General features: G+C 33.1%; 1 protein-coding gene across 13 annotated transcripts in view; it reads left to right on the top strand.

Moving 5' to 3' along the window:
- The window catches only part of LOC115212426 (sorbin and SH3 domain-containing protein 1), a 504,251-nt gene extending 491,264 nt beyond the window's left edge, over positions 1–12,987 (top strand). For all 13 annotated transcript variants that reach the window (XM_036503384.1, XM_029781340.2, XM_029781341.2 and 10 more), the window contains 5 exons: positions 2,643–2,753; positions 3,527–3,689; positions 5,333–5,696; positions 7,335–7,501; positions 12,943–12,987. In XM_036503384.1, coding sequence (XP_036359277.1) covers positions 2,643–2,753; positions 3,527–3,689; positions 5,333–5,696; positions 7,335–7,501; positions 12,943–12,944 — 807 coding nt within the window. In that variant the 3' untranslated portion in view covers positions 12,945–12,987. The remainder of the gene's footprint in view (positions 1–2,642; positions 2,754–3,526; positions 3,690–5,332; positions 5,697–7,334; positions 7,502–12,942) is intronic.
- Positions 12,988–16,701: the final 3,714 nt, after the last annotated feature.

Below are 16,701 nucleotides of genomic sequence, written 5' to 3'. Positions count from 1 at the left end.
GTAGTCTAATACATCAGCCACTCTCACTAACTTTCAAACTTTTCTATATTTTCTGTTGACTAGGCCTATATCTATTTTTCTGCAGAGGGGAAAGTATAGTCTGAAGAAACCACCCTATATTTTAAATAACTTCATTATCAAATCTTGAGGGAGTAACTCTACTGTCTTTCAATAGTGTAGATACAACAGCCTAATTTTCTTGAAGTGACACTCTACTATCTTAAAATGAGAAGGATACATTAGATTATATATCCTTGGATGAACAAGGCCTGAAAAAAGTGCTTTAAACATAGGTTCATTTAAGGCTAACCTGGGGTTAAACCATAGCTCTACAAGGATGAAAATCAAATCCAAGCTAAATATTGCTTTTCTCTTCATAATCAACTAGCCCTATCCCTTACAAACCCATGCAGGTGGTTGTAAAAGATAGGTCTAGATATGTCAATCTCTTAGTGTATTACTATATTATTTACAAATGGTTCTGACTTAGATTTAGTTGTTTCCTATCACAGGCAGTCTGCTACTACTAGCATATCAAATGAGTGTACAGGCCATTGACCCAATAAGAGAGCCTGTACGTAGTCAATCCGCTAGAAATAGCAGCTAATATTCCTATATCACACACTACCGGTGTCTCCCCCACCCCCTTCCGAGGAAGTGGACATATCAGAATATATAATCTGAGATTAACGATAACTGAAAAGACAAGATGGTCATGGCTAGATAACTTTGATCAAAAATCTGTTTGATCTGAATTCACCTTACCTTACCTAAACAATAACAACAACTACATATGAGTGAAATGTAAAGCTAAGATATAATGGACTGAGAATGTTGAAGGATGAAATTAAATCATAAAAAATAGCATTCACTCCCTTCCTTCCTTGTACTGTTTCTATCAAGTAATTAATTCTTCACATTGTCATGGAGAAATTGGTCTGAGTATATTACTAGTATTTATTTTATTCATCCCAGACAGATGAAAGGTATAGCTAGCTCCAATGGGATTTAAAGTAAAAAAACAGCTCATGTAAGTACACAGTAAATATTGCAAGGCATTTAATCATCCTACTCCTACACTGTCTTTTATAACATACAAGAGTCTTAGCCAAAGAAGGAACCTCTACACGGTTTTTCTTATCTAAAAACATCAGCCAAACCACATCTGACCATTATCAAAATGGAACAATACACAATGTAGTCCTAGTTATATTGTTTGATGAAGGGATGTGTTTATCACAATTATGGTGTTTTTCATTATAGGTCTACATAATCAGGGCTGAATATCAACAACAAAATTAAGAAAGGAATCTTTTGTATTTGAGGAAGGTAGCCACCTAATGATGGTGGAAACTGATGCTGTAAAACATTAGTAAGAATTCGTTAGGACTAAAGAAGCTGTCCACTTGAGCATATCGTGTTCAATGTTGAATGTGCTGTGTTGTTGCATACCTGATGATAACATATAACCTAATAAACCCAACCAATATCTAGAACCTGTCCCAACTGAGACAAGTGGCAGAACATTCCAAGGTGATCTGGTACCTACTCCCAATAGTTATAGGGATTAAGATAATGTAGAATTAAGCATTTTGCACAGAAACATACAAAAAGAAAAGAAAATAAAATTCCAGCTACATATTTGTGCTCATAACCTGTTAGCAGTTAATCTTCTCACCTATGATGTAACAAAATATTGATTTTTATTATTGGTATATGGCCATACATTTTGGATGATGACACATTCAGTTAATTAAAACAACTCTAGTACACATAAGTGATGTCTATTTTATCGACTTCAGAAGGAAGCTGAACTCTGACTAAAGGGACATAACTCGATAGCACAAGGAATTTGGTCTACCACTCGACTAGTGCTCTATCAATTCTGCTTAACTATTATTTACTTGTTGGTATTTGAAGTCTGAATGGAAAAGGAAATAATTAAATAGCTAACACAAGACATTTGATCCACCACTACCAATTTCTTAAGAAGGCCACAGCATTTTTTTTTTATTAAATGGTTGTTTTAGAAGAATCAATTCAAAGCCGAATTTGTTTTAATTATGAAATGAAATATTAAAATTCGATGTTCCTAAATGTGTTAAAGTTTTCTCTCTTTGAACTAGGCTTCATAATCTATCTCTACAATGCAACTTTGTGAATTCCTTAGCCACACACATGCACACAAGAGCTCATAGAGCATCAATACTGAAATAATTCCCCCATAGTCTTAGGTCTTAGATCTATCACAACCCTATAGGATCACGAGGCTGGAGCTTATCCCAGCTTCTGTTATGTGTAAACAAGCAAGAGTACAATACACCTTCCTGAACTGGACACACCAAGCCATTGCTGGTAACCATTTTCAGCTGAATGAACTGGATCAACATGAAGGAAATGGTTGCTCAAGAACAGTATGTGAGACTTGAGCTGGAAATCAAAGACACAACCTTGTGACCAGGGGTCTAACGCCCTAACGACTAACCTATGCACTTCCACATAGTAGTACTATAACTAAGATTCTTCTACAACCATATCACTTCTGGTAATGTGTGCCAACAAATGTATGGGTGATTTTACTTCATAAGTCAGTAAATAAGGTGTGTCATAGTTATTAATCATTACTTGTTTATTCATTACAGGTATTAACTTCAATAGAAGCAGCCAATGCAGCAGCTTTGCAAGCTGAAGGCCAGGCCCGTGCAAAATATAATTTTGTGGCTCAGACATCTGTGGAGTTGTCTTTGAAAAAGGTAATTCTTATGCAAATGTGTGAGAATATTTTGAACTTATAACTGCTTCTTTATTTTATTTATTTACATTTGCAACCACACAATTTGTACACACACACACACATTTTTGAGAATTGCTTTTTCATGGCATAAGACTTAAGTGAAGTTTAACTATTGTAATAAATATTTGCTGTATAATACATATTGATTTCTCCTCATTTTATCCATGATATTGTTTTGTAATACTGCCTGCATACCTAATAACACACATATGTATGCATATGTACAGACACACATAGGCATACCTCAAATACTAAAGCTTGGATATACTTTAGGTTGACTATATAAATGAAATGACAGATAGAGTAACAAAAAATGCTACTTAAAATGTTTTTTTTTTAATGATCGTGTTAGTATACTATAATTGAGATTAATTTATATACACACACATTTCCTAGTCACCTGAATACATTCACAAAGCAAACGTCTTGCAATAACAACAAAATGAATCATTAGCTGAAACATTGACCAGTTTCTTCTATCTACCAGTGGAGGTGACAGACAAATAAGACAAACATATAGGAACATATAAATGATTATGAATGTGAAATCTTATTTGTGAAGCATGAGAATTTCAATAATGCAATTGTTAATACATGCCCGGTTCGCAATGCAGATGATAATACCAAAAAGATAACACATATTTTAAATTCTTAACTGTCAGTATATATTTTTTTCTGTTTTTGTGTTTCAGATAAATATCCTTACTATGTAATTTTTTCCTCTTCTTCTAGGGTGACCTGATTACCTTATTACGCAAAGTTGATGAGAACTGGCTTGAAGGCCGCATTGGTTCAAGGCAGGGTATTTTCCCTATTAGTTATGTTGAAGTGATGAGGCAGCCATCTACTCCACTGGTAACCCCTGCACCGTCAGTAATATGTACACCAATGACAGGTAGCTATTACTATTACATAATATTTCCAACAGTTACAATTATTAATGTGCTGTAGGTTGATAGTAATGACTTCAATAATATATAATTGCCTATGTAATCACATTTACTTTAGAGAAAGTCCTAGTCATTGACTGGCTGACATTAAGGAAAACCAGAAAGCATATACTGCAACAAATTTTAGAAAATATTAATATTTAAGTGCCAATCAACCTTAGAAAAATTATGCTAGTTTTGGAAATTCATCAGAATTCTACTTTTGGAAGATAATCAAAAATTATTAAATTACTGGAATGTTATCAAAAATTACAATATATCTTGGAGGATCATCAATGATTTTAACTGATCACTGTGAAAAATATACAGAGGTTGTCAGTCCTCATTATGAGTATTTTCTGTTTGTTTTACATCTCATTCTTCCATGCAGATTTGGCTGCATAGTTAAGAAGTTCACAATACTAGTATTTCAATAGATATTTGTCCAAACATATTTGATGCTTGTCAGTAGATGCAATGTTAAAATAGTATTGGTACCTTGTCTAAGTTAGTCTTACATTACACATACACAAGCTCAGTCAAGTTGCCAGGTATTTTGTAAAACTCCAGATGCTCTGATGATGCACCCAAGTATATATACATACATAGGTGACTGAAAATATATACATGTTTTTTAACTTTTGGTTTTTCAGTAAGACAGACTGTTATCTTGATTCATTTCTAAATGTCACTATACTGTACCCAGAACTTAACCATGTAATGATTGTATTTAGTTACCCACTCCTCACACTTTTTGCTCCCTAAGAAATTTCATTGGTGGCATTCTGTTCTCAATGCTACTGTAGAATTAGCTGATTTTTGAATAGCTGCTCCAAGTTCTACATATATGTTCTCTGATCACTGGGATTTTTTCTGATGATGTCAACACAGTAGATGGATGTGTTTCATCAGGTATCTCACACAGGACTAAACTCCTTACTTTCTCAATTGCATCTTGGTTTTTTGTCTTTTTCTTGTTCAGTTATAATACTCTTATGTTGGGACAATATTTTGTACTTGTTTCAGTCATTAAACTGTGGCCATGCTGGGGCACCACCTTGAAGAATTTTTAGTTGAACAAATTCACCTCAGTACTTATTTTTAAGCCTGGTACTTATTCTATCAGTCTCTTTTGCCAAGCTGCTAAGTTACAGGGACATAAACAAACCATGACTAGTTGTCAAGTGGCGACAGGGGACAAATACACACACAATGGGTTTCTTTCAGTTTCCACCTACTAAATCCACTAACAAGGCTTTAGTTGGCCTAAGGCTATAGTAGAAGATACTTGCCCTAAGTGCCATGCAGTGGGACTGAACCCAGAACCATGTGGTTGGGAAACTAATTTTTTACTATACATCCACACCTGCACCAATTAGTTGGTCACACTCAAGACATTGACTACTGAAAAATGATTTGAAAATACTGAGACCGAAATATCTCTTGATATTTATATTTTGATATTATTTATATCTCTTCATTCACTTGGCACCATTCAAACTAGTTTGTGCAGTCAGATTAATTGTGTGTACCACCTTCAGTCATTGACTTGAAAAACATTACTAATATCTTCCATTACATTAATTAGTTAATTTTTTCATCATTTTAGCTACCCCAGAAATGCTATCACCAGTTGGATTTGATGCTCCCACGCCGCCACCACAACCCTCACCAAGTGCCTTCAATTACCAAAGACCTGGATATCTCTCACACCTGCAGAGTCCACCAGTAATCAGTCCTTCTGTCTCCAAAACTGTTTTCTCCACCCCAACTCAACGCTACCAACAAACAAATTATAATGACCATGCCAACATTATGAACTCTCTGGAGAGCCAAATTATTTCTCCGAAAACAAAACAAAGTCCAAGTGCTGGTCGTAAATCCATGTCCCCTATCAACAAAACTCCACCAGTTATTCAAACAGCAGCAAAACCGAAATTTACTCTTCCTGAAGATGATCTAGCTCTGAAAACGTAAGTTTCTTTTCACATTATGGAGTTTTTGCTTCAGATTACAATCAGATAATATTCATATAATGAATTGGGTTAAATTTTTTGCTTCAGATTGAAAAAAAAATCAAAGGAAAAATTCATTTGGTAAATTAAGCTTAAGAAATGCATATACTCTTCTAAAATTTCTAAAATTTGCCAAACCAGTTTTTAGAAGTACTCACCAAGGATTTAATTTTAAAAATTTAATTAAAAAATTTTTTAACCCTTTAAAAATGGAACTTAGTGATTCTTATAAAAAAAGTTGGCATCATTTTTATGTAATACAAGAGTAATAAGGTTATGATTCAAAATTTTCTAAAAATGATTTAAATCTCAATAAATGAAGAAAAGTATCAATATTTTTTGACATTGTATAAGTGTGTGTGTGTATGTGTTACTGGATCCAGCAGACTTGCAAAAGAAATTGTCATGGTTTAGTGGAGGGGAAGGTGGCTGCAGTAACACATTATGGAATGCAGAGAATGAGCTGAGAAATGTAAGGCATTTTCACCATCCACTGCATCCATCTCCATACTCACTTGTCTTGACCTGGCCTTGCCACTGGATTGAAAGATAGTCACACGCAAGAGAGTGAGGTTGATGGTGTGAATTGTGTGTACTGCTTTCAGTTGCTCCACTCTATAAAGATCAGCGAAATAAAAATATCATACTTGGAAAACAAGTAAAGGTTGACAACAGGAAGGGCATCCAGTCATAAAATGTAGACTCAAATAATTCCCATCTAATCAATATTAGCATGGAAAAACAAATGAATAACTGTGTGTATAAAATAGCTGACATAATTGCTGGTTGTTTGAGATTTTCATTTTCACTTAATACCATGTAGATCGGAGAGGGAAAGTAATTTACTTGGCACCATTTAAACAAGTATGTGCAATCAGATTAATTGTGTGTATTGTCTTCAGTCGCTGAGTTGAAAAATGTTACTGATATCTTCCACTACATTTATCAATTAACTAATGTGTTTCATTATTTTAGCTACCCTAGAAATGCTTTCACCACAAATGAATAGTGTGTGTGTGTGTGAACTAACTAATATAAATGCTGGTTGTTTGATATTTTCATCTGCACTTTATATCATGTATAGTGAAGGAGAGGGAAAGGCAAGAGCACATACTAGGCATGGTGACAGGCAATGAGTAAAACAATTCTATACTCACACACATACACCATACATGCAGAATCAGAGAAAATGTCATAGAAACAGAGGATGAGTAGAAGAGGGAGTAAAATGACAAGAATAGTTATACTTATGAAAAGTTTTTATTTAATTTTAAGGTGGTAAATATTTTGCATTTGAAAATTAGTGAAAATTTGTATTCATTTCATCATTTTGTATAATCACTGAGAAATTTGATATACATACAATAATTATAATAAAATTTTATCAAATTTCTCAGTGATTATACAAAATGATGAAATGAATATAAATTTTCACTAATTTTCAAATGAAAAATATTTACCACCTTAAAATTAAATAAAAACTTTGGAAGTATACTTTTGCCCATGATGGCAAATGTATACTTCCAAAGTTACAAATCTTATGACAGTTAATACTGTATATAATGTGTCTATGTATGATTATCTTTTTGTTTTTAGGTATCGTGCAATTTATGCTTATAAACCTCAGAATGAAGATGAATTAGAACTTTGGGAAGGAGATGAAGTGTATGTGATGGAAAGGTGTGATGACGGGTGGTACGTGGGTACTTCAGGGCGTACAGGAATATTTGGGACTTTCCCAGGAAACTATATTCAACCTGTATGTAAGTATTGATTTATTTTCCATCAAATTTTTAAACTGTGCATATATTTTCTCATCATTCACCTTTTTTTCATAAACGATGTGAGAAAGAGCCATCAAATGTTTTTTTGGAAATTATTGATTGGCTAGCCTTGCATTATTTTTTTTTTTTTTCAAAAACAATTCAAACACCACTCAAACGATTTTTTTGCCTATTGACTGCTTGGATAAACTCAAATAATCAGAAATTATGAACTCTCAATATCACATGTGAGGCCTTTCTATATTTGTATAATGTATGTAAGTGGCGAACTGGCAGGATGGTCAGCATACCGGGCAAAATGCCTAGTAGTATTTCGTATGTCTTTACGTTCTGAGTTCAAATTCCGCCGGGGTCGATTTACTTTTGTTGTGGTGCACCTGAGCACTGTATACAATAATTTCATTATTATAATAAACTCTCCTGAAGTATTTTCCCTTTCTGATATTATTGATATTCATAATCAGCAATACTACATTCCATATGTGTGTGTGTGTGCGTGTGCATACATATAATGATTACATTTTATTGCTAACTAAGTGGAATATACTCACTAATGAGGTTTCATGAGACTAAAACATGTCCTTGCTTTTACCGGTTGAGACATGATCCGCTGTATTGTCCAAAAATGTTGAATGAAATTATTGGATTATCTCCCTTACTGGTTTTAATTGCTTGGATAAAATCAGTTGATTGTTTTACAATTCCTTCTCTTTATTAACTGGGACTCTGTCACCTACAGCAATGAGTGTTTCAGTTGATCTGATCTAAAGAACAGCCTGCACAAGAAGATAGTGTGCAATTGACTGAGCAATCCACAGACAAGTACTAATCATTTTTGTCAGCTGAGTGGACTGGAGCAGCATAAAATAAAGTGTCTTGCTCAAGGACACAGCACACCACCAGATATCGAACTCCCAACCTTATGATCATGAACCAAATAGCCTAACCACTAAGCCACATGCCTTCATAATTCATACTATTTGTGTGTGTGTGGGTGTGTGTGAATAGACATTATTTCTATTTTTTCCCATCAGCCATATTGTTGATCAAGTATTCAATTGCTTTTTATAGCCATGACCAGATTTTTGGGGTATGTTTCTCAGATGGAAACTTAAATTTGTAGTCTTATTTATAGAAATTACATAAAATTCCATAGAATACATGAATATTTTCTATATAAGACTATATTCTAGCCTTGCTTTAATGCAGTCCAACTCTAAAAATGAAATCTTGGCCTATCAGTTATTAAAACCATGTTATATATCTATGTATAAGCAGTGGATTTAAAGAACATCTGCCATTAATTAGTTTGATAGACTGCACCTTTTGTATAGGCATAGGCATGGATGTGTGTTGAAAAAAGTTAACTTCCCAATCATATGATTTCAAATATAGTCCCACTGTGTGGCACATTAGACAAATATCTGCCACTATAGCCCAGGCCAATCATAGCCTTGAGAGTACATTTGGTAGATGGAAACTGAAAGAATCTCATCATATATATATATAAACACATATGTGCATGTGTGTGTCTGTTTGGATACATTTGCTCTTCTCCAAAAATTATTCAGCAACAAGCAGTGGCATTGTTATAATTTCCCCTATCAACAAAACATTTCCAGGCATCGAACATGTGGAATAAGAAATCCTTTATTTGAAAATAGGTATGGATTAATGACAAGAAGAGCATTCAGCTGCAAGACAGTGCTTTAATAAGCTCATATGGAAAAACAGACATTCAGCAAACAAATTTTTTCCAGTAAATATGTGTGTGTTTCCATGCTTTTCATGACTAGAATTAAGCAATAAGATGATTTTTCCCCCCATATTTATCACTACAAGGTCTAATTTTGATGAATTAATATATCTTAGCTCACTATATTAAGCATGTTAGCAAACGATTATTTTGTTCTTCATTCAGCCAGCATCCTTTATTACTTTTCCACTATCCTTCTTTCATATGTGAACAGCAAAATGATCTTGTAGTTAACTTTGAATAATTTTTTATTAGACTTCTCCACAATTACACTATACCATTCTTGCATAAAACACCACTTAAGTATATTGCTATGTACAGTTATTCATGACTGGTGGTGACAGTGACTGACAACAAGGACAACAATAACAATAATCCTTTCTACTAAAGGTACAAGGCCTGAAATTTGGTGGGAGGGGACTAGTCAATTACATCAACCCCAGTTATTTCATAAGAACTTAATTTATCAACCCTGAAAGGATGAAAGGTAAAGTTGACCTCGGTGGAATTTGAACTTGGAACACTAAGACAGACAAAATACCGCTAAGCATTTTGCCTGGCATGCTCACAATTCTGCCAGCTCACCTAATGATAATAATGATAATAATGTAAATTAGATATTAACAACAGTAGCAGTGTTTGTAACAAATAATAATTAGTACACCCAACATGAATTGGATGTGCTTCTTAGATTGCCTTAACCTGCTTGTTGAGAGATACTATTTCATCTTGACAACACATGCTAATTAAGCACCAGCCAATGAAATAATCATTTACACTGGTGGATGGCATTCACTTAATTTCACCATTTCTGTGGATCATTCATGGCAGTCTACCTCTCACCAAATGCCAGAATGAAAACCAGTTGAACTGACATTGAATAATAATGACAAACAGCTAATGACATCACAAAAAGCTGGCAGGCTATGAACAAATTAGTTATTAGCATATGTTGTCAACATGAAATAGTGTCTCTGGACATTAACAGTAGGCTAATGTGATCTAATTTAAGTTTTATGTGCTAATTATTAATAACGTAACAGCTGTGAAAAGATAAAGAGATAAAGCAATGAATAAGACTTCAGACTGCAGAGGTAGGCATGGCAGTATGTTTAAAAAAGTTTGCTCCACATCAACATGGTTTTGGGTTCAATCCTATTGCTCAGCACTACAGCTTCAAGTGAAGCAAAGTATTTTGAGTGAAATTTGATAGATGGTAACTGTTTGGAAGTCCATTGAAGGGGTGATTCCTGTTGCGGAGTGATTGACATAATTCATTACTTGGCCCTTGGGTCTCTTTAGCATAGTACCTTCAGTTCCAGTCTCAGATCTGAACATAAATCTCCTCCATCTAACTAAGCAATTAAAATTTTTTTAAAAGTCAAGTTGTAACTTCTCTTCACTACTATGCATTTATTCACCTGTGTTTATGAAATATAATCTCAAAAATTGGTTTACAAATTGTTTGATAAGTTTAAATAACCCTACATTGAAGTTTATTGTAAATACAGCAAAATCTGAATATAACCTCCTCAGTCTAAGTGATTTAAAGTCTTAAAAAGTCAAGTTGTAATTTTTCTTAAATACAGCAAAAGAAAAAAAATGGTGAAACTATTTGGTTAAGCAGAAATTAACTTAATGTAGTGAAACAAAAATTTCCTTAATTAAAATTATTCCTATTATTACAGGTCATCATCTTCATCATGATCATTTGATGCCTGTTTTCCATGTTGCCATGGGTTGGACAGTATGATGGAGTCTGACGAGCTACAGAGTTGCATCAGGCTTCAATGATATCTTTGACATGGTTTCTATAACTGAATGCCCTTCTTAATGCCAACTACTTCACACTGTACTGGGAACTTTTTTTTGTGACAACTAGCAGTAGTGAGATTGTCAAGTAATTTTCAAGACAGAGTAAAGAAAAGAAAAAGAAAAAGCCCTCTTGACTGAATGAGAATGTTTTTGAAAGATGTTGGAGATTAAAGTATGGTAGTGGGACAAGCATAGGTGTCTTGCTTTTGAGGAGATGCATGGTTACCCTGTATTATGTGAGGGTGGGTGAGGGTAGCCAGAAGATAAATATTAAAAAATAAATCATTAGCAGTAATGATAATTTTTTTCAACAGAGCAAGAGAAACAAAATTGAAATCCCAAATCATTAAACATTGAATCAAATCATTTAGTGTGGAATAAGTCTTGTCATTAGTAACTACATTGTCAACTCCAGATATGCTTTGGTTTTCTAAGACTTCCTAAGCAATGCCTAGTTTTAAGACAATTATAAAATGAAACAGCCACATAGTATACCCTAGACTGAATACCTCCTGTTATTTAATCACTCAGTACAATGTTCTTCTGTGAAGGCACATAGCTCAGTGGTTAGAGCATCAGGCTCATAATCATGAGGTATTGAGTTTGATTCCTGGACAGGACTGTGAGTTGTGTTCTTTGAGCAAGACACTTTATTTCATGTTGCTCCAGTTCACCCAACTGTAGAAATGAGTTGTGACATCACTGGTGCCAAGCTGTATCGGCCTTTCCTTTGGATAACATAGGTGGCATGGAGAGGGAGGTTGGTATGCATAGGCAAATGCTGGTCTTCCATAAACAACCTTGCCTGGACTTGTGCCTCAGGGGGTAACTTTCTAGGTGCAATCCGATGGTCATTCATGACTGAAAGGGGTCTTTACCCTTTACAATACTCTTCTAAATTATCTTTCTCAATACTACCCTGTAATTGTGTTACGTTCCATACAGTAGATGGTAATAGTTTAGTTCACTTATTAATGTGTGCACAACATTACTATAATTTGTTATCAATTGTAATTAAGTAAAAATAGATTATTATAATTTGAAGCATCAAGTGCATCCCAAAAGCATATTCTTTTTCTATTTAGTCAGATGACCCATCCAGGCTGATGAAGTTGTTATTTAGTCCTAGGTCAGTTCTGATGAAGTTGGTCTTTGATGAAAGGCATTCCTTCTATGATTATTCCATCCTTTGTTTTACAACTAAATTATTCAATGTGCCTGTCCTTGTTTTTCCCTTCAGATGCCAACTTACAGATGTGCTCAAACTGAACACCAACTATCATCTCAGTAATCATAAACCGATGAAGAATCTCTATGTAGTTGCTGTACCTACTTTTCAAGATGAAACTGTCTTAAAAAGGACAGACACATTGAATAATTTAGTCGTAAAACAAAGGATGGAGTAATCATAGCAGGAATGCCTTTCATCAAAGACCAACTTCATCAGAACTGACCTAGGACTAAATAATGCAGTTACTAAGTGCTGGAAGCAGCAGTCACATCACTCTCAAATTACATTATCCTATTAAAAACAACAGAGAAAAAAAGGAATGGTACATTGGATAATATAGTCTTAGATACTCATAAAAAGATAGAAGAGTTAGCTGGAATGCCTTTGACTATAGTCCTGCTCAATTATACTATAGCAGCAGCAGAAAAGAAACAGTATGTTTGTAACTGTTCATGAGTGAACCTTTGACATACAACTAGTTAGCCTTTTTTTTTTTTTTTTCTGTTTTTGGTTCTATTTCGGATGTTTGTCTGTATAACAGCAGCACTGTCTTTGGTATGTGATCAGTACTCCAAAACATAAAAAATTTATCTTTTTTTTTCATTCTTTTACTTTCAGGATCCCAGCAATGAAAGATTGAAGAGAACTGACTAGCTCCCCATTCAAAAACAAGACAAAAAAATAGAAAATGGAAAAAAAAGAAATGCAGAATTTATGAAGCCATACTACATATATGCCAAAATCTATTTATTTAATTTATTTTAATAATTTTTTTTAATAATCTAGAGAACTACTTGTTAATTAGGAAAACAGTTTCTTTTAAAATTCACTGGCTGTACTTTACACTGCTCAACATTTATATATAATAATTCATTAATTTCTCATAAAATATTATTTCATAGGACAGAACATTCTTCAAACTTCTTAAAATATATACTATTGCATATGTATGCCACTGTATGTGCACTCCATACTATTTCACACGTATGTGCACATATATGTATGTTTCATTTGTAAATTGGGTTATTGAACTGAACTTAAGGTTTTATTCAAATTACTTCATTATCAAAGGCTTTGAGCAAAACCTTAAGAACTGGATATATAATTCCATTTAACTTAATATTTGAATAATATATTAATATATGTATGCATATATATGTGTGTGTGTCTGTATATATATATATATATATATATATATATAGGTACAAAATATATGCATATACAATAGTATTTCTCTTATCTACCTGACATTCTAGCTAACACACATTAAATACATCGAGTCCATTTTATTTCTACAGAGATTTATTCCAGATGCTCAGTTACTATTCTTTAATTTTTTCAAAACTTTATTTTAGTTATTTTTCTTGTAGTTTGGCTAAGATTTTTAGATCTACAAATTTTAAAGATGACTTTGACAGCTTTTGGTTCTATGTTTTTGAAATCAACATCCGCCCCGCTTCAATATTGCACTATTTCTTTCATAATGATAACAATAATATGAATAAGGCAAGTATTTTTATCCTATGTATGTCTCTATGTATTTATGTTTTTGTGTTTGTGTATAAGTTATCTATAAGTAAAAATATTTACAAAGCACACACTCACAGATGTAAACATATATTTAGTTACACAATTAAGTAACTAACAGTGGGAAGGAGATTCAGTTGTTAAGTTTATTTAACAATGTACAAATATCAAAAAGTGAGGAAAAAAGCACTATTTTCCCCTTCCTAGAAAATATGCTGCTCAAGCTAGCATAGTCAAATGGGTTTAAATAGTAAAACTCTAAATAATGAAGAGTTCATTTTGTTTTCGCATGTACACAGTATTCTTACTGTTGATTCTCCTTAAGAAACCATTTTTCTCATGAACCAAATTAAAATCCCCGAACTAGTTTTAATTTGGCAATTTTCAATATCTATTTTGTTTTTAAATCATCATCTAGTATACTTAGCATTGTATACATATTTCTTTTATTAGTCCTGTAGACTGTTTAGCTAGTGTTCTGTTTAATTAATGTTTGTTAACAGTTGAATGAGAACTATAGTTTTCTTCTTTATTTAAAAAAAAAAACCTAACATCTCCACAATCCACTTGTAGTTCTTAACCATTGGTTTTTGTTATTGTCACTTTATTGTATTTTTCCTTCTAGAACCTCTTTGCTGAGCACAAGCTGGCTCTTGTTGACTGCAGTACAAAAGTTCACCAATGTTTGTACTCCTGTGCTACCTAAAAGAAATGTTCTTTCATTGACAGCACATTATGTTGTCCATATACTCAAGGTAGATTAACAGCATACATCCGATTATATTATACATTTCCTGGTACAGATTAGCAACATATGATGTTGTCCATATAGTGAGTGCAGATTGGCAACACATCATATTATATTGTCTATATGCTGGATGTAGATTTTTCCCCGTCAACATTTCATTGCTGGTTTACCTTGTTTTTATATTATTTAATTTCTAAGGTATTCATTTTAATAACATTAAGCAAAAGCTGTCAAAGTTACAACACCACGCGAACATTTTATAGTCATAGACTTTGCTGTGGTTAGAACAAACAGGAATTTGTGGCTTACAGTACCATCTTGCCACCAACTTATTTATATTTATTTGTATATACATGCATGGCTACATTTCATTTTCTTTCCTTATTTTTTTAAGCCTTAAATCAAGTTCATAACAAGGGCATATTTTTTTCCTCCCTATAATTACATTCAGACACAACAAATCCCAGACTCACTTCCAAGAACATAAATTATTTTTAAGCACTTTTTTAAATAATTCAGTCTTTACAAATATATATTTTTAATAATTATATAAAGCCTTTCAATTAGCCATACTTGGCATTCGTTATGACTATTCTTTTTTTAATTATTGTTTTTATTATTATTGTTATAAAATTTTAAAGTGTTTAAACTAAACTAAGTAAAAATGGGAATTTCCTGTGAGGCTTACATTATGTCACACAAGTTGAGTCTTTTTCACTGTTAAGTAAATCATGGCCCAGGAATAAAGTTTTCCTTAACTAACAAAGTACTTCTTTTACCAGTAAAAGTTACAGAAAGACGATAAAGCAGCACAATTTTATAGAGTAATAATGTCGCAATGCATAGAATCATGTGCACTTTTGCATGTGCAATTTGGAAATAAAGTTAGTGCATGATTTTAGATGGTATATTATTTGACCAGTGCAGATACAGTTAATTAGCCAATAAAGACAACTTCTTTTTATTTTTTGTTTTGTTTTGGGTTTTTTTTTACATTAAAAAAAGTTATTTATTTTAATAAGATATATTCTCTTAGAGTAATCGAAGAGAAAGATTTTATTTAAAGTGTTGTCTTTTAATAACCACAGCTGAAAAAAAAAATATTACACCACTCTGCAATATGACTTTGAAAAGTGTTTGAATAAATTTGCAGAGGAAGGAAAATGATAATAATATTTTATATCATCTGGACTTCTGTGGAAATAAATTGCTAAGCCAAACAAAAACCTGAAGCTGATCAACAAAGATGGGTTATTTATTGATATGATAACATCATGCTTATTAGGTTAGCAACTGTTATCTGCATGAGATAATTAGTGATGCCAGTTATAACTGTTATGTTTAGGCTGGAAGATATGAAGATCCAGTTTATTTTGGCATCTATTGCTGCTATATCTGCCAAAGCCAGTTGTTATCGCTCTTACAGTTTCATGCTTTTTCAGAACTTGACACGCAATGAATGCCTCCTACTCCACTTCAAAGAGAAATTGCATGTAGGTCTCTGTTTTTTTTATTTTTGATGGAATAAAAAAAAATAAATCTGTCATCAAAATGAATTGGTTGTTTTTGAGTTTGATTTTTGGTTATTTGTTTGTGTGCGTGTAGCCAAGATATTGGCATTCCATTCTTAATAACAATGGTTCTAACAAGGCATGTTATTTTGAGGAGAAGGGTTTGTTTATTACATTGACCACAGTTCTTGATTGGTACTTTATTTTATCAACTCCAGTGGGATGAATAGCAAAGTTGACTTCAGTGGGATTTGAACTCAGACTGCAAAGAGTCAGAAAAAATACAGTAAGGTATTTTTTCAATGTTCAAACAACTCTGCCAATGATTTCTAACAGAGAACAAAGCCAAAACTTTAGGCGGGGGGTATGCAGTTGATTAAAAGCATTCCGGTACTTGCCTGGTATTTTTCACTTGACCTTTCAATGCTAACAGCCTGGATTTGAATTCCACCTTCTTAAATTAGCACAAAACCACAGAGTTATAGAATGAGGTATAATCAATTCAATCAGCAATATATTTTGAGCATAGTGTAACTTGAACTTAAAAGATGAAGAGATATGACTAAATAAAGCAAAACATTTTATCGTACA

Source organism: Octopus sinensis, linkage group LG5 (assembly GCF_006345805.1).
Source record: "Octopus sinensis linkage group LG5, ASM634580v1, whole genome shotgun sequence".
Classification (NCBI taxonomy): domain Eukaryota; kingdom Metazoa; phylum Mollusca; class Cephalopoda; order Octopoda; family Octopodidae; genus Octopus; species Octopus sinensis.
This window is presented reverse-complemented; position numbering and strand designations above follow the sequence as displayed.